The sequence below is a fragment of the Anolis sagrei genome, chromosome 2, assembly GCF_037176765.1.
Source record: "Anolis sagrei isolate rAnoSag1 chromosome 2, rAnoSag1.mat, whole genome shotgun sequence".
NCBI lineage: Eukaryota > Metazoa > Chordata > Lepidosauria > Squamata > Dactyloidae > Anolis > Anolis sagrei.
In genome coordinates this window covers 21,268,174-21,287,607 of record NC_090022.1, presented here as the reverse complement: position 1 = coordinate 21,287,607, position 19,434 = coordinate 21,268,174, and the positions used below count along the sequence as shown (strand labels likewise).

Below are 19,434 nucleotides of genomic sequence, written 5' to 3'. Positions count from 1 at the left end.
ATATATTTTCTGTCCTTCGTGGGAGTTCTGTGTGCCATATTTGGTTCAATTCCATCATTGGTGGAGTTCAGAATGCTCTTTGATTGTAGGTGAACTATACATCCCAGTAACTACAACTCACACGTGTCAAGGTCTATTTTCCCCCAAAAGCGCCCCTGGGCAAAATCAACTATATTGCAAATGCTTACTTTGCGTAATGGGTTGAGCCGAACCTGAGTTTAGTCTAGATCCATCATTGTTTGAGTTCACAGTTCTCTCTGGATGTAGCTGAACTACAACTCCCAAACTCAAGGGCAATGCCCACCAAACCCTTCTAGTGTTTTCTGTTGGTCATGGGAATCCTGTGTGTCAAGTTCGGGTTCAATTCCATCGTTGGTGGGGTTCAGAATGTTCTTTGAATGTAGGTGAACTATAAATCCCAGCAACTCCCAAATGTCAAGGCCTATATTCCCCAAACTCCACCAGTGTTCACATTTGGGTATATTGAGAATTTGTGCCAAGTTTGGTCCAGATCCATTATAGTTTGAGTCCACAGTGCTCTCGGGATCTAGGTGACCTACAACTCTAAAACTCAAAGTCAATGCCCACCAAACCCTTCTAGTGTTTTTTGTTGGTCGTGGGAGTTCTGTATGCCTCACTACCTCTGAGGATGCTTGCCATAGATGCAGGCGAAACATCAGGAGAGAATGCCTCTAGACCATGGCCATATAGCCCGAAAAAACCTACAACAACCCATTCTAAGTATAGTCTGGTATCTTTAGTTCTTGGTAATAGAGTCTACAGAGCTGAGATCTGTCTTGCAGTAGCAACTGGCACTATTAAATCACCATGCACACATACTATCCCATCTCCTTTCAGAAGCTAAGCACGGATAGGCTTTGGATGGGGAAGCACTGGGAAAGATTTCCAAATGGAGCTACAAAGAAGACTTGAATGAAACCAAGGGACCTTCCAAAGAGGATCTGATCCCAGGTTTTCTGCTTTAAACCAGATTATATGAGTCCCCACTGCTAGATAATCCAGGATAAACAGAAAACCTGGGATCTGATCCTGGGATATAGGGACTGTCTAGAAAGCCCCCAAGAGAACCTTGTGACCAGTCAAGCTTTGATGATGTTGGCCCGAGGGACCAGTGGTCTGACTTTTATGCAGCTTCCTATGCTTCTAACATATGGGGAAAGGAAAGAGGACGTTGTGATTCCTACCTGTACCAGCAAATGGCAGCTACCACAAGTCCAGACACCCCGGTCACTGTGCACATCACCACAAGAGCTGTAAGGATGAGAATGAAGGCTTTGAATCACTGCCAGACACAAATGGGCATGCCTCACAAGTTGCACTCTTCCCCATTGCACTGTCTGTACATTCAGGCTTTGGGGTTTTTTTTTCCATGGCAGGAGCAACTTGAGAAACTGCAAGTTGCTTCTGGTGTGAGAGAATTGGTCATCTGCAAGGTCGTTGTCCAGGGGATGCCTGGATGTTTTGATATTTTGCCATCCTTGTAGGAGGCTTCTCTCACGTCCCCATAAGATTCTCACAGACTGGACTTGAAATTTAGGGCCCTTCCACACAGCCTTATAATTTAGAATGTAAAGGGAGAATAACTCACAATATCTTCTTTGAACTGGGTTATCTGAGTCCACACTGCCATACACCCTAGTCCAAAGCAGATAGTGTGGGATTTTATTCAGCTGTGTAGTAGGGGCCTTAGGAACAAGCCTTCCTTCCCAGAGCAAGAGAAAGGCAAGATATAATACTGCCTTTCCTCATTTGTATGACTTTGAATGGCATGCTCTGTACAATGGTGTGGTTTTTAAGGCATCATCAGAGCTGTTCCTTGTAATAGCCTATGACATTAGGATATAACTGCATTATCCCAAAATAGGAATTTTCCACCAGTCTTCAAATTTCTAGCACTTTCTGTGCTCACATTCCCTTGATCAGTTTGTCTCCCCCTTTTTCTCTGTGTGACTATACTCCATTTCTAAATGCAAACTGACCCTATAACACCTTTGAGACTGAAAAAAAGTAAATAGCCTAACTTTTTATAGGCTTATACTGAAATGCTTTGAACTGGATTATATGAGTCTCCACTGCTATATAATATGGTGCTATATAATAATATGCTATATAATATAATATATATAATACGTCCATGCCGAGGCCCCTCCTTCTGGTGCGGCTCAGGACTTCATGGCCGCCATGGCAACCATGGGCCTGTCCCAACTAATATCGGGTCCCACCCATAATGCCGGGCACACTTTAGATTTGGTTTTTGTTCAGGGATGGGATGGGGGTGACGGGATGGAGGAGCCGACCATCGCTCCGTTGCCATGGACCGATCACCACCTGATCAGTTTTAGACTAACTGGGCCTCCTAACCTCCGCAGGGGTGGTGGACCCATTAGAATGGTCCGCCCCAGGAGACTTATGGATCCAAATGGATTCCTGACAGCTCTTGGGGATCTTCCCACCTCCTTGGCTAGTGATACTGCCGATGCTCTGGTCTCTCGTTGGAATAATGAGTTGACTAGGGCAATTGACACTATCGCTCCGGAACGCCCCCTCTCGAGTAACCGAGCTAAACCAGCCTCTTGGTTTTCTGAGGAGCTGGCAGCAATGAAGCGAAAGAAGAGGAGGCTAGAGTGCGTGTGGCGCCGGAATCCCACCAATCCAGCCCAAACACACCTGAATGCCTTTTTAAGGTCCTACGGTGTGGCAATAACGGCAGCTCAGAAAATATTCATCACAGCCAATATTGCATCAGCGAAGAATCGTCCGGCGGAGCTTTTCCGAGTTGTCAGGGGCCTGTTAAATCCGCCAAAAAGCGAGGCCTCGGACAACTCGGTGGCTCACTGTGAAGCATTTGCTCGATTCTTCGCGGATAAAATTGAGCGGATTCGGTCAGGTTTTGACGTCATGTTAACAGCAGTCTCTGGGGATGTAACGAGAGCATCTGCTTGTCCAGTTTTATTGGATTCTTTTCAATTGGTTCAGCTTGAGGATGTGGACAGGATCCTTGGAGAGGTGCGACCCACCACATGCATCCTAGACCCCTGCCCATCCTGGCTGGTCAAGGAAGCCAGAGGGGGTTTGGCGGAGTGGGTGAAGGTGATGGTTAATGCCTCCTTACAGGAAGGAAAATTTCCAGCGAGTCTAAAACAGGCTGTGATAAAACCGCTGTTGAAAAAACCATCACTGGATCCCACTCAATTTGACAACTTTCGGCCAGTTTCCAATCTCCCCTACTTGGGCAAAGTCATGGAACGTGTGGTGGCAACACAACTCCAGGGGTTTCTGGTAGACACTGATTATCTGGATCCGGCACAGTCTGGCTTTAGGCCGGGACATGGAACTGAGACAGCCTTGGTCGCCTTGGTAGATGATCTGCGCAGGGAACTGGACAGGGGGAGTGTGTCCCTGTTAGTTCTGCTGGACCTCTCAGCGGCTTTCGATACCGTCGATCACGGTATCCTTCTGGGTCGCCTCAGGGATATGGGGCTCGGGGGCACTGCCTTGCAGTGGCTCCGATCCTTCCTCGAGGGACGGACCCAGAAGGTGTTACTGGGTGACACCTGTTCGGCCCCACAACCATTGTTGTGTGGAGTCCCACAGGGTTCTATTCTGTCCCCGATGTTATTTAACATCTACATGAAACCGTTGGGAGAGATCATTCGGAGTTTCGGAATGAGATGTTATCTCTATGCAGATGATGTCCAAATCTGTCACTCCTTTCCACCTGTCACCAAGGAGGCTGTCCAGACCTTGAACCGGTGTTTAGCTGCTGTGTCGGACTGGATGAGAGCTAACAAATTGAAATTGAATCCAGACAAGACAGAGGTCCTACTGGTCAGTCGTAAGGCCGAACAGGGTATAGGGTTACAGCCTGTGTTAGACGGGGTTACACTCCCCCTGAAGACGCAGGTTCGCAGCTTGGGAGTGATCCTGGACTCATCGCTGAGCCTGGAACCCCAGGTCTCAGCGGTGGCCGGGAGAGCTTTCGCACAATTAAAACTTGTGCGCCAGCTGCGCCCGTACCTTGAGAAGCCAGATCTGGCCACGGTGGTCCACGCTCTTGTCACATCCCGCCTGGATTACTGCAACGCACTCTACGTGGGGTTGCCTTTGAAGACTGCTCGGAAACTACAACTAGTCCAGCGAGAAGCAGCCAGATTGCTCACCGGGGCGACGTACAGGGAGCATACCACCCCCCTGTTGCGCCAGCTCCACTGGCTGCCGATCCAATTCCGAGCACAATTCAAAGTGCTGGTTTTGACCTACAAAACCCTTTACGGTTCCGGCCCAGTGTATTTGTCCGAACGGATCTCTCTCTACGTCCCACCTCGAAGTTTAAGATCTTCTGGGGAGGTCCTGCTCTCGACCCCGCCACTGTCACAAGTGAGGCTGGCGGGGACGAGGAGCAGGGCCTTCTCAGTGGTGGCCCCTCACCTGTGGAACTCACTCCCCGGGGAGATCAGATCGGCATCTTCCCTCCTGGTGTTTAGGAAAAGACTCAAGACCTGGATCTGGGATCAAGCCTTTGGTAATTCTGAAAGCTGATTGAATGAACTGATGACAGACATGGACTAATGGAATGGGTGGATATATGGACCCTGAACCTGAGCACGAGATTGTTTATGATTTTATGATGTATTGATGTTTTTAATTAATTGTTGTAATTGTTTTTATCTGTATTGCTGTGAATTGTTTTGGGCATCTAATTGTGCCCCATTGTAAGCCGCCCTGAGTCCCCCCCGGGGTGAGAAGGGCGGGGTATAAGTAAATGAAATAAATAAATAAATAAATAAATGGGGTAAGCATATAATCTGAGATCAGAGCCTGGGACACAGAAAAGTTTAGAAGGGGCCTCAGTCTCAAAGGTGCTACAAGATCCCACTGCACGCTGATATTCCAGAGTAACATAGCTATGTTTTTGCATTGCAGTTCTAAATACTCAACTGAAATTTCAGAGTAGGGCATTACTAGAAATTTGAGGATTGGAGGAATATTTCATAGGGGACAGAATAATTCTTTTTCACCCTTTGTTTTGTTGTTGTTGTTTTGTTTTGTTTTGTTTTTTGTTGTGTCAGGAGCAACTTGAGAAACTGCAAGTTGCTTCTGGTGTGAGAGAATTGGCTATCTGCAAGGACGTGACCCAGGGGACACCAGGATGTTTTAATGTTTTACCATCCTTGTGGGGGGCTTCTCTCATTTTCCCTCATGGAGAGCCAGAGCTGACAGAGGGAGGTCAGTCGCACTCTCCCTGGATTTGAACCTGCAACCTGTCGGTCTTCAGTGGCTTAACCCACTGCGCCACTGGGGGCCCCTTTTGGGTAACTACACCTTAGGTTTGTCCCCAGGTCTTGGGGTTCAGCCTTAAATCTCAGGACTAGGGATTGAGCAATTATATCATCTCTCAACTCGTATATCCTGCATCACTCTTATACTCACTCAGGGTCACAGCTTTGTTCAGGTTAGTCACTGGGGGACGGGACCTTTCCTTGAAATCCACTTTCACTATCCGTGGGGGTGTGGTGGCCGGGACCGGTGTGCTTTCATAAGACTCAGAAGAAACTGGGATGGTGCTTGCAGAATAGGAGACATCCGTAGGGAGAGAGGTGGGGAAAGGAGTAGGGGAGCTGGCTGGTTCAAACTCTTCAGTGCTCTCTGAAAAGCAGGAGGAAAAATAGATATTAAAATTACAACAACACAACAACAGAGAGGAAACAAACAAAGACATCTAATCACCTCTCAACAAAAGTTTGCTCCAGGCACTGTCAGGCCATTATATGCTAATCAAGGTGGTCAGTTGAAACATTCACACCTAGCTCCAGCAGACAAGAGTTCTTTGTCCCACCCTGGTCATTCCACAGATATATAAACCCCTTTTTCTAGTTCCAACAGACCTCACTACCTCTGAGGATGCTTGCCATAGATGCAGGCGAAATGTCAGGAGAGAATGCCTCTAGGCCATGGCCATATAGCCCGAAAAAAACCTACAACAACCCAAAATAGATATTAGTTTGAAGAATCCATGTTCACTCTTTATATGGTTCTTCATCACATTGCGTCTAATGGAACATTGAGTCATGTGATTAACCCCTTCCCCAAAATAAATAATGTTCCCTTGTAATTTCAGTACAGTATGAATCATTGAATCATAGAGCTGGAAGAGACCTCGTGGGCCATCCAGTCCAACCCCCTGTCAAGAAGCAGGAAAATCACATTCAAAGCACCCCCACAGATGGCCATCCAGCTTCTGTTTAAAAGCCTCCAAAGAAGGAGCCTCCACCACACTCTGGGGGCAGAGAGGTCCACTGCTGAACAGTTCTCACAGTTATGACATTCATAAGTTAGAAGAACAAGGTGTCCTGAATTGGTTTGAGAGGCAACAGATTTATAATTGGAAAAAAGGACTGGATAAGTAAAAATCCCAGATGTAGAGCATTGAATAAATATGAGGAAAGGCTAACTAAACTTAAAAACCAAGAAATAATGGGGAAAGGATTCATTGGGAAAATATATAATGGATTAATTGGCAAAGAAATAGGGCTGAAGCTGTTAGAAAAGGTATGGGAAGAACAGAATAAATAGGGCCTCTGACAGATTTTGGTTGGAAGAGGGTTCTGAAGTGGAGAGTGGTTTAGACTATCAATAAGATTAAAAGAAAATGTGTACAAAGTTATATGGAGATGGTATACCACACCGGTCAGATGGATAGCAAGCAAAGCAATCTCTGCTGGAGATGTAGTATGCAGAAAGGAACATATTTTCATTTATGGTGGGAATGCCCCCAAGCGAAGAGTTTTTGGAATGATATATTTATCGAAATAGGGAATATTATAGGACTAAATATTACTCCGGATGCTAGGTTAGCGTTACTAATGGATGCCACAAAGTTGAATTTAGAAATGGAAAAGAAAGAATTGGTGATTATTTTACTCACAGTGGCAAGAATTATAATCGCAAGGAATTGGAAAACAGTAACTAATCTTACATCAGAAGCATGGTATAGGGAATGATGGAACATAGCCTTAAATGATAAACTAACAATGGAAATGAGGGTATTTAGGGGGGAAACTAACAGATCAGATTTTGAGGCATACTGGTCGGTCTTTATTGAATATGTTTTAGAGAGTGAAAATGGAAAACAATATAACTTTGTTGATCAGGAATTTTGGATATGACATTTGATTAATAGTTAATTTATAAATATATGGCGAAGGAAAGGATACTTGTTCAGGCCTTGGTGGTGGGGCTATGTGTTTGTAAAATGTTCACTGTTTTGTGTTTTTTTTTACACTGTAAGTGGTTAATGTATGTAAATAAAATATTTTTTAAAAGACAAGAAATAAGAACAGTTCTCACTCCCTTTAATCAATGGATCTGACATCCAGTTTCACTTACCTAGTCCCAAACAGCCTCCCTGTTCACCCCCCCCCCCCCCAAAAAAAAACCCCTAAGCAAAGGTGTTTATGGTCCTTTTTACATCCTCCAGTGGGATTCCATGTTTCCAGTACAGGTATAATCAAAACATAGGGTTCACTATTTTTCATGGCTTCAGGTATTTGGGGGGCACTTGGAGTGTATCCCCCTTGAATAGGGAGGTTTTAGTGTAATTAAGAGTCAAAATTAAGCCTAAATTTGGATTAAAAGTATGAAATTTGAACCATATATAACAACAGCTATATCCTATTTAGAATTTGATGCAACTGTCATTCTACAAAAATATGAGAACATCAGGCTATACACTCCTCAGGTCTACTCATTTAAATCCATCCTGTATCCAAAGAACTGACTAAGTAACATGCATGTTTCATTTACAAATTATTTTATGTGGTTGATCAAGGGTTTCCCACATAAATAGTCTTTCTCTCATAAGTTTTGACAAGAAATTAGTATCCTGAAACTGAAACTGATTCTATGATTACAGCTTAGTGCAGAGATGAACAACACTAACAGATGTAGGGTTAGTTTTTTGTTTTGTTTTGCAGCAGGAGGCTTCTTGGACCCTCTGGACTTCCTAAAATGCCAAGAAGGAAGAGAAGCATAAAAGGTGCCCAAAAGTCCAGGTTTGCTTTTGAAAACCACATTTTTTATTAAGACATACCTCATGACATATAATTGACTTTTGCGGACTTGATTATTCATGGATTTGATTTTAAAAAAACATTTCTTGAAGTCTATAGGAGGTCCTTCAGCATGACTTTATGGTCAACTTCCAGTGCATGAAAAACAGCAATATCTTTTTTGTGCCTCCCCTTTTACAGAGGGCTGTAAAGGAATTGTGAGAGTTGTAGTCCAAAACACCTAGAGGGCCGAAGTTTGCCCATGGCTGTTTTAGAAGAACTGAAAAGCTAGGGAATTGAGATGGGCAAGGCAGCTCCCAAAGCTTTGCATGCTGATACAATAGTAGATCATTGTGACAAGAGGCAGAAAGCTGTTAGGTTTGCTTACCAAACAGAGTGGGCTCTATGCTTGGTGGTCGCAGCTCTTTCTCATGCTTGGCCAGGAGAGAACGGATGAGACCGGGCAAGTCTTTTGGTCTCTTCTGGGTTTTTGCTTTGCTTTCTAAAGGAGAAGAAGGAATCAAAAGAAGAAAAATAAAGTGACTGAAGCCCTTTAAGCACAATCTTCTCCCTCCTCTTCTATCTGTACATTGCATTAGCTCACTATACTTTCCCTGGTATTTACTATTATTAATGTGCACAAGGTACAGTGAGGGATAGTGGCAACTTAGTGGTATAGTGGCAACTTACTGGTATGGTGACTATCCATATTACATCTTAAAGCATTTCTCAACAGTGACATTTGGCAATCCATGGTTCTGTGACTACCCTTCCAGTTAGGGGTATCACACACACACACACACACAAAGAGAGAGAGAGTTCTGTTGCTCTAGTATTTTTTTTAAAAAAACTTTTCATTCAAGCAACTTTGCAATTTCAGCAAAAGTTTGTAGAAAAAACTCAAAATCTTTAATTGCTTTGAGGGGAGAGTGGGAGAGGATAACAATAGAAGAGAATCAGCCATATTGCGCAAAGCAAGAACTGGGTCAATGTTGCGATCTGGGGAAAATAGCTTGAGGATGGGTTTGTCAGCTGGAGGTGGCACAACAACAAAGGTTGCAGGCAACATCATGTGACTGTGACAGGAACCTTTGGTGAAGGTCCTGCCTCAATGCTGGCTTGCCGCCCCTCCCTGCAATAAAATCTTATATCTCTGCATGCAAACCTGCCAGAGCTTTAAGATCCTCAGTCCAAGACTTCAAATCATAGAATCATAGAGTTGGAAGAGACCTCATGGGCTAGCTAATCCAATCCCTTGCCAAGAAGCAGGAAAATTGAATTCAAAGTACCCCCCGACAGATGGCCATCCAGCCTCTGTTTAAAAGCCTCCAAAGAAGGAGACTCCACCACACCCCGGGGCAGAGAGTTCCACTGCTGAACAGCTCTCATAATTAGGAAGTTCTTCCTCATGTTCAGGTGGGCGAGGCAGCTCCCAAAGGCAGAAAACAAGCCTGATCCCTATGACTTCCCCTCACATGAAATTTTTGGCTCATGTTCACCCTCCTGTCCATGAGGACTCCAAGATCTTTTTCACACGTACTGCTCTCGAGCCAGGCATTGTCCCCCATTCTGTATCTTTGCATTTCAATTTTTCTGCCCAAGTGGAGTATCTTGCATTTGTCCCTGTTGAACTTCATTTTGTTAGTTTTGGCCAATCATCTCTCTAATCTGTTAAGATCATTTTGAATTCTGCCCCTGTCTTCTGGAATATTGGCTATCCCTCCCAGTTTGGCGTCATCTGCAAACTTGATGATCCTGCCTTCTAACCCTTCATCTAAGTCATTAATAAAGATGTTGAACAGGACCGGGCCCAGAAATATTTTCCAGGATGAAGAAGCATTGGTGAGCACAATTACAGATCCTCCCAACCGTAGTTTTACCCTTCCCACGTTTGACTAGTTTGGTCAAATGTGGGCTAGGCAAAACTAGTTTCTTTTGGTCCCACCAGCAGTGGAATATACTGTTACCTGGGAGAATTGTGGAGGCTCTTTCTCTGAAGGTTTTTAAGCAGAAGCTGCATGGCCATCAGTTGGAAGTGCTCTGGTTATATGTTCCAGCATGGCAGAATTAGATTGGACTGGATGGCTTTTGTGTTCTCTTCCAACTCCATAATTCAATGATTCATGAATTATGGCTGCTCCCATCCTATGGAGTGCTCTTCCATGGGAAACAAGGCTGGGCCCCTTTCTGCTTTTCTCTTTATGGTAGACCAAGACATTTTTTTATTCAAGCAGGTTTTAAACATGTAAATAGGAGAGATTTATGGGAATACTTTAAACTTTTGGTTGCTGTGAGTTTTCCGGGCTGTATGCTCACGTTCCAGAAGCATTCTCTTCTGATGGTTTACCCACACCTGTCAGGTGAAATGTCAGGAGAGAAATGCTTCTGCAACTGATCATACAGCCCAGAAAACTCACAGCAACCCATTGATTCAGGCCAAGAAAGCCTTTGACAACACATTATACTTTTTTGTATTTAAAACTGTCTGTATACTGTATTAGATGGTTTTAATTGTTCCCATTTTTATTGTGACTATTTTTATTTGGTCTTTGGATTCTGTTCTTGGAAAGAAGTGGCAAAAAAATGCAACAAAATGAAATAAAATAAAAGCCAGAAATTAACCAATACTGGAGGGTTGGAGGGAGGTTCCCAAAGTTGCCGACATCACCTCTTCTGGACATAAAGGAATCATTCCCTTTTGAAAAAGGCGTTTGCTGCTATCTGCTTCTATTAGAAGCCTTTATCAGCTAGGAAAGGAGCAAGCATGTATGGTGACTTTTACCTTCAATAACCCAGCCCTCAACCCCAGGCAAAGACAAAAGTATCTGCTATAACCAGATAAGCAGAAACCCCAGTTAAATGAAGCAGACTTATACCAAATATGGCATCCATGATTCCATGATTATGGGTGATTTTATCAGCAAGGGGCCACACAGATTGGTCACAATTGTTTATTATGCAGTCTCAATGTATTCTTCTTTTTTCTTTTCTTACAAAAGAAAGAAAAAGACAGCGGCACACCCCTTACTAAACTGAATCTATGACTACATCACTCAAGACTGTCAGTTGAGAAAATAGGGTGTCCCCACAATGTATTTTGCATGATAACACGATTTGGCAATTCTTATATTTATCATCGCCTGAAATCTTTAACTCTGTACTTGCTTTTGGTGGAATCAATTTGGTGGTGCAATGGGTTAAACCCTTGTGCTGGCAGGACCACTGACCCAAAGGTCATCAGTTTGAATCCAGGGAGCAGTGTGAGCTCCTGTCTGTCAGCTTCAGCTTCTCATGCGGGTACATGAGAGAAGCCTCCCACAGGATGGTAAAACATCTGGGTGTCCCCTGGGCAACGTCCTTGCAGACAGCCAATTCTCTCACACCAGAAGCGACTTGCAGTATCTCAAGTTGCTCCTGACACACACAAACACAGAAAAGCACCTCACTGATGCCTGAGCCATCCAAAAATCATGGACTTCTTACCATGCTTAGGAACTTTCTTTGGCACACAGTCACCACCAGAATCTTCCTCATAATTGGGGAAACAGGGACCACAGGTAGGTGCCCCATCAGGCCCACATCCCAAGCGTCGACGGAGTAGGCAGTTGAGTTTGTACCTGGCAGGGCAGAGGGGGTCTGCAAAAGAGAACATGAGAAAATAAAGTAAGAGGAAGGTGGACTGACTAAAAAGATACAGCAAGGCTCCTGATTGTTAGGAAAGAATCCTTAAGGTAAAGGTAAAAGTTTCCCTCAACATTAAGTTTAATCGTGTCCGACTTTGGGGAGTGATGCTCATCTCCATTTCTGAGCCAAAGAGCCGGCGTTGTTTATAGACACCTCCTAGGTCATGTGGCCAGCATGACAGCATGGGGCACCGTTACCTTCCTGCAGAAGTGGTACCTATTGATCTATAAAGCTCTATATGGTTCTGGCCCAGCTTACTTGTCCAAACACATCCACCCCTACATCCCATCTCGTAATCTAAGATCATCCGGGGAGGCCCTGCTCTCGCTCCCGTCAATTACACAAATGCGTCTGGCGGGGACGAGAGACAGGGCCTTCTCGGCGGTGGCCACTCACCTATGGAACACACTCCCAAATGAGGTAAGATCTACTCCCTCCCTCCTGGCTTTTAGAAAGAAATTAAATTCATGGCTTTGGGACCAGGCCTTCGGACAGTAGATGTATGTAGAGTTTAAAGGACATGGACTAGAATGACAATACGAATGGCGAGACTGTTTTTATTATTTATTGTTTTAATGATTGCTTATGTACTGTCTAATTATGATTTATGCTTAATTGTAGTTTTATTATTGTGGTTGTTATGGATTGGCATCGCATCAGTGTCCAATGTATGGCATTGAAGTTTTGCCAGTTATATGTAAACCGCTTTGAGTCCCCCGAGGGGTGAGGAAAGCACTATAGACATACTGTAAATAAATAAATAAAATAATACTGACATTTGCACGTTTTCGAACTGCTAGGTTGGTAGAAGTTGGGCCTAACAGCAGGAGATAATCCCACTCCCCAGATTTGAACTTCTGACCTTTCGGTCAGCAAGTTTGGCAACTCACTGGTTTAACCCGCTGTACCACCCCATAATTCCTAGTGAACTCTCTTCCACTCCATTAACTCTTCCAATTTCTGCTTTCAGACCACAAGAATGCTCATATCTCTTAGCTTTCTATAGCATGTAGCAGAATATCTATGATTTCATCAACCCTTACACCTGATAACTGTGTAGGCTAAAGCCAGGTCCAGCTATTCATATGTATCTATATTTGTAGGTTTGATTTTCCAGATATGCATACCAGATTTTTTAGAGAGCTGCCATTCCCGAAGCTCCATTCATTTCTGAGTCATCAGAGAGACAGTAATAGTTTTCTACTGCAATTCCTTCTCTTTGGTCACATAGTGAGTGATCAATTCTGTTCTCTGAAAGTGATTATAAATATGTTTGCTACCTTCACATTTTACATTTTCAGCTTTATAAAGTATTCTAAAGTTGTCACATGTGAAGACAATCTCCGAGACTCTTTAAGTACTCTTCCCTTTATTTTCTAGACCAGGCATGGCCAAAATTAAGCCCTCCAGGTGTTTTGGACTCCAACTTCCACAATTCCTAACAGCCACAGTCCCTTTCCTCCCCCCCCTCCCGACACTTAAGGGCCTTATGGGCCAGGCTTTAGCACAGCTGGTAAATCACCAGCAGTGATAAGGTCTACCAACCGAAAGGTTGCCACTTCGAAGCCCTGGGTTGGTGTGAGCTGCTCACTGTCAGCCCAGCTTACAGTTGACCTAAGCAGTTTGAAAACAGCTTGAGCTGTAATAAGAGAAATTAAGCAAGTGGGAGAGCTTTTTTACAACAATATAAAGAGAAAAGATCAGAAAATGCCTGGTGACCAAACGGAAGGAGGAAGTCCTGATGGCTCTTCGTCATACAGGATGGAGCAACAGCACCCCCCTGTGGCCGGATTTGAGCACAACCTTCCAAGGCGCCAAAAAGCTGGACGTCGACACAACATACTTCTTTTCTGTTCTGTCTGTCTCTGTAATGTTTATCCAAAACGGTATTGAATGTTTGCCGTATATGTGTTCTGTGATCTACCCTGAATCCTATGTATTGTCGAAGGCTTTCATGGCCGGAATTACTGGGTTGTTGTAGGTTTTTTCGGGCTATATGGCCATGTTCTAGAGGCGTTTTCTCCTGACGATTCGCCTGCATCTATGGCACGCATCCTCAGAGGTAGTGAGGTTTGTTGGAACTAGGAAAATGAGTTTATATATCTGTGGAATGACCAGGGTGGGACAAAGAACTCTTGTCTGTTGGAGCTAGGTGTGAATGTTTCAACTAACCACCTTGATTAGCATTTGATGGCCTGGCATTGCCTGGGGCAATCTTTTGATGAGAGGTGATTAGATGTCTCCTTGGGGAGTCCCCTTGGGGAGACAGGGCAGAATATAAATTAAGTGTTGTTATTATTATTATTATCCTTAGCCATGGTATCTGGGATTTCTGAGAGCTGAAGTCTGAAAGCATTTGGAAGGTGTGTTACTAATTCCTTTGGTGAGCTTGCAGATGACAATCATTTACGCTATAAGCAGCACAAAGAAGATAACAGTGTTGTTGATATTTTGTTTTCATGCAGCCTTTCCACCTCAGGGCTGTATATCTGGTGGTGAGATATTGCATTCTCTCATCACCTCCACTTCCCAAGGACAAAACTGTCATGTCTCTTGACATCTGCAATGTGGTTATAGAAGGTTTTTTGGACGAGAGTTCTCATTTTGACTTTCCCCCTTAGCCATGACAGACTAAGCCTTTCTTTACCAGCCTTAATTCCTTATTTGTAAATTGGAGGCAATAATGGGAAAGTGATATGCATAAGGGTTAGAAACGGTGAGCCATGGACAACAGGAGGACCCTGTGTTTTTTTACACAGCCCCAGTTCCAAAATGGCCCATTATCACTCTTGGAGGCCTCTAGCAGATGCCAATTACTTCATTAATCCAACCTCTCGACTCCCAGATCACCAAAAATGCGATCCAGAAATGACTTCTGTTTCATTCTGGTTGAAGTATTGGGAGGCAATACAAACTATAGTTTACTTTGATTACACCAGGGGTTGAAACCCTGGTTGGCCATGAAAACTCACTAGTGTACAAATCACACAGTCTCAGCCCCAGAAAATCATGTTGAGGTTCAGTGTAGGGATGCCATAATTGGAAATGACAAAGGCACAGAACACCGTCATCAACGTAATCATCATCATTGACAGCAACCAATTCTTATTGTTCCTCACTTCTCTCTGAAACAAAGATTGTCTAAAAATAGTTGGATGTTTTGCTTGTTTTCCTATATAAAAAGCAACCGTGTTTGCCTCAATGTAAAGAGATCTGTCCTAACTATGAATTATATATTTCATATTAAAAGTAGACTTTGTGGAGAGGTGAAAACCCAAAGTATGCTTTCTATTTGAAACCCTGATATGCACCTGCAAAACATGGACTGTGTACAGATGTCACACTCAACTCCTGGAGTTGTTCCAGTAGAGTCTCGCGTAGCCAACATAAACGGGTCGGCAGAATGTTGGATAAGCAAAAATGTTGGATAATAAGGAGGGAGTAAGGAAAAACCTATTAAACGTCAAATTACATTATGGTTTCACAAATAAAGCACTAAAACACCATGTTTTACAACAAATTGGCAATTCAATGCACTGTAACGTTATGTAGTAATTACTGTATTAGTACCAAAATATTGCAATGTATTGAAACAGCTGTGCATCTGGGCGAGAGGCAGACTGCATTGGAAAATACAGATTATTGGATGAGAAAAGGTTGGATAAGGAGGAGGGCGACTAAAATGCTTCTTGGCAGGAGGTTGGACTGGATGGCCCATGAGGTCTCTTCCAACTCTTTGATTCTATGATTCCATTCTATGATTCTAAGACTTTGTGCAGAGGTGAAACCCAAAGTCTATTCTTCACCCCATCACACATACATAAGGCCTTTATGTATGTGTGATGGACTGGATGGCCCATGAGGTCTCTTCCAACTCTTTGATTCTATGATTCTATGTGTGAAAAAAAAAATAGAATCATAGAGTTGGAAGAGACGTCATGGGCCATCCAGTCCAACCCCCTGCCAAGAAGCAGGAACATTGCATTCAAAGCACCCCTGACAGATGGCCATCCAGCCTCTGTTTAAAAGCTTCCAAAGAAGGAGCCTCCACCACACTCCGGGGCAGAGCGTTCCACTGCTGAACGGCTCTCCCAGTCAGGAAGTTCTTCCTCATGTTCAGATGGAATCTCTTTTCTTGTAGTTTGAAGCCACTGTTTTGCATCCTAGTCTCCAGGTCAGCAGAAAACAAGCTTGCTCCCTCCTCCCTATGACTTCCTCTCACATATTTATACATGACTATCATATCGCCTCTCAGCCTTCTCTTCTTCAGGCTAAACATGCCCAGCTCTTTAAGCTGCTCTTTATAGGGCTTGTTCGCCAGACCCTTGATCATTTTAGTTGCCCTCCTCTGGACACATTCCAGCTTGTCAATATCTCTCTTCAATTGTGGTGCCCAGAATTGGACACAATATTCCAGCTGTGGTCTGACCAAGGCAGAAATAGAGGGGCAGCATGACTTCCCTGGATCTAGACACTAGACTCCTATTGATGCAGGCCAAAATCCCAATGACTTTTTTTTGCTTCCACATCCCATTGTTAGCTCATGTTTAACTTGTTGTCCACGAGGACCCCAAGATCTTTTTCACATGTACTGCTCTCAAGCCATGCAAATAAGCTAGTAAATCATTCTACACCTATATAGTGAAGGGTGATGCACCTGTTGAATGCCTACTTGTCACAAATCTATTCAAAGCTCAAGAATATTATGAAGAAAGGGGAGGAAAAGGAATGTCACTCTTGCCAAGTTTGGAATTAAGGAAGCAGGTTTGGGAGTTTGGGAGTTGTGAGAAGTAGCACATAGTGGGTCAGTCGCAGGGCTCGCAGCTCAGGCCTTCTTTGTCCTCTGAGAGCAGTTACGGCAGTAACGCAGGTTGAAAGCAGAATGCACCAGGTTCTCTAGAAAGGGAGGGGGACATAGTCCATCATAACAGGGAGACAAATCCCTTGGGATGAATGGATGAGGAAAAGATGGCAATAAATAATCTGAGCCAAAGGAACGGAAGATAGGATTCCTTTGGGAAGCCTATCAGAAAACAATAACAACAGAAGTGTGTACAGAAGGCTCTCTTCCTTCTCCCAATATGAGAATATGCATAGCCCTGCCCATTGCCTAATTGGTAATTAGCTGAAGATACTCCCAATGAAAAAGGAATGATTATTATTGTATTAAACCCACACATTCTACCAGTTTGGGGAGGGGACAGAGAGAAGAGAGGGACTAATGATGCCATCACTCCCAGGTTCTCCGAAATCACAGCTAGCTCTAGATGAGATGATTACATTTCTCCTAACTAACCTCTGTCTCCATCTATTCCTTCGCTCTTACTTGTTTCTCATCTTTCCTGTCTTTCTTCTTCCAGCCTTTCCTCTCTTGGGGAGCCCATTCTCTCGCTCTCTTTTTGTTTTTCTCCACTCCCTCCTTTTCTCCTCCTCTCCCACATCCCTCCTTTCATGAAGTCAGTCACTCTCATCATTCACACTCTCATCTTCCTTCCTTCCCATCCAATATCAGTTCTGTATCCCTCTCATCTCCCTCCCCATCCCTGAGACAGGTACCCCCCCTCACCTGCTTCCCAGCTGGCTCCTGTTGCCAGAAGGGCTGCGAAGATCACCAGCCATGGATTCGCTTTGCCCAGCATCTCCTTTCAAAGAATGGATGTACAGCTTGGGGTCGCTGTGTGTTTGGAGGGGGGATGGATAGTGCCCCCCCTCCCCAGCTATAGCAGGGGGTTGTCCCCCTTTGCGGAGGCTGGCATCTAGCCGGATGCGTGAGAAGACCTGGTTGTGCTGGCAGGAGGAGGGACTGCAGGTCTTTATGAATGAACTAAGGATGGGGAGGGTAGTCAGGCAGGGAAATGAAAATGTTCCTCTATATGTCTTGAGGACTTGCCAGGGTGGGGGAGGACTAGAGATGGAGGGATAGATGGATGAATAGTTGAGGAAACTGACAAGTTAATTGGATGGAGAGACAGAGGTACAGCAGATACACTGCATCTATGAATGCGTAGCTGAGTCAGAGCTTTGATCATTGTCAAAACCATAATATGTCTGTATGCCTGTGGCGTGTGCCTATTTATTAGGGAGAGAGGAAGGACAAGAATGAAGGGGGGGGGGAGGGAGGGAGCAAAGATGTTCCTCACGTACGCATTGGGCACCAACACCATGTACACTGTGCAAATATTTTGCCAAATTCATTCTCTCCAGATGTTTGGTCTAAACTTTTTGAAGAGTAGAAATATTGCATTACTGACCATCAGTTTTCAAGATATTTTTTGTGGCCATTGGTTTGGAGTGTTTTGATTGTGTTTTCCTACATGGTCGAATAAGTTTGGACTGGGTGGCCCTTGGTGTCTCTTTCAACTCTATGATTCTACTGTATTGTACAACTTTCTTTTCTTTTATGTTTTAAAAACAAACATGTATTTCCTTCCTTCCTTCCTTCCTTCCTTCCTTCCTTCCTTCCTTCCTTCCTTCCTTTCTTTCTTTTCCCCCTTCCTTCCTTCCCTCTTCTTCCCTCCTTCCATCCCTTTTTTCTTTTCCTTTCCTTTCCCTCCCTTTTTTCTTTTGCTCCCTTCCTTCTGTCCTTCATTCCTTTCCTTTTCTTCCCTCCCTCCCTTTCCTTCCTTTCCTTTCCCTCCCCCCTTCCTTCCTTCCTTCCTTCCTTCCCTCCCCCTTTCCTTCCTTCCTTCCCTCTTTTCCTTCCTTCCTTCCTTCCTTCCTTCCTTCCTTCCTTCCTTCCCTCCCCTCTTTTCCTTCCTTCCTCCCTCCCTCCCTTTTTTCTTCCTCCCTCCCTCCCTCCCTCCCTCCCTTTTTCCCTTCCTTCCTTCCTTCCTTCCTTCCTTCCTTCCTTCTTTTCCTTCCTTCCTTCCCTCCCTTCATTCCTTCCTTTCCTTCCTTCCTCCCTTCCTTCCCTCCCTTTTTTCCCTTCCTTCCTTCCTTCCTTCCTTCCTTTCTTCCTCCCTCCCTCCCTCCCGCACCCACCCTTCCCTGTTTTTTTGCCTCCCTCCCTGTGTTTCTCCTCTAAATGTTCAAGGTAATTTTTGTAAAGATTTTTCAAGAACTTTTCAATGACTAAAAGGGTGACACATAAATATATGTATGTACGCAAACACGCATATTACAGTCACTCAAACAAAGAGAGGCACATATTGCACCTGTCTGTGCATCTGTAAATGCAGTGTGAAACATAGGCGTGATCCCAAAGGCATTTATCTCAGAGGAAGTTTTGTTGGAACCATTGTCTGAGCAGACCACTTACTAATAATCATATTTGAGTTTGTAGCACTAATGCAGAATCATAGAGTTGGAAGAGTCTAGTAAAACCTTTTGCCATGCAGGAAAAGCACAATTAAAGCACCCCTGACAGATGGCCATCCAGCCTCTGTTTAAAAGTTTCGAAGGAAGAAGTTTCCACCACACTCTGAGGCAGACAGTTCCACTGTTGAACAGATGTAATAGTGTGCTAACATTCATGTCCAATGCAGCTGCTGATACCAAGAAATGGCTGCAATATCACTTGTAATGGAGCCCCCGGTGGCACAGTGGGATAAAGTGCTGAGCTGATGAGCTTGTTGAATCAAAGGTTGCAGGTTCGAATCCAGGGAGCAGCATGAGCTCCCACTGTCAGCCCCAGCTTCTGCCAACCTAGCAGTTCGAAAACATGCATATGTGAGTAGATCAA

The 19,434-nt window shown here is 44.2% G+C and overlaps 1 protein-coding gene across 1 annotated transcript in view; it reads right to left on the bottom strand.

Annotated features, from left to right (window-relative positions):
• LOC132765192 (neural proliferation differentiation and control protein 1-like) overlaps window positions 1-17,763 on the bottom strand; it is a 33,419-nt gene extending 15,656 nt beyond the window's left edge. Inside the window, exons 1-5 of the mRNA XM_060759411.2 lie at window positions 17,320-17,763; window positions 11,553-11,705; window positions 8,458-8,571; window positions 5,452-5,667; window positions 1,206-1,272 (exon numbers count right to left, since the gene is read on the bottom strand). Coding sequence (XP_060615394.2) covers window positions 1,206-1,272; window positions 5,452-5,667; window positions 8,458-8,571; window positions 11,553-11,705; window positions 17,320-17,392 — 623 coding nt within the window. The 5' untranslated portion in view covers window positions 17,393-17,763. The remainder of the gene's footprint in view (window positions 1-1,205; window positions 1,273-5,451; window positions 5,668-8,457; window positions 8,572-11,552; window positions 11,706-17,319) is intronic.
• Window positions 17,764-19,434: the final 1,671 nt, after the last annotated feature.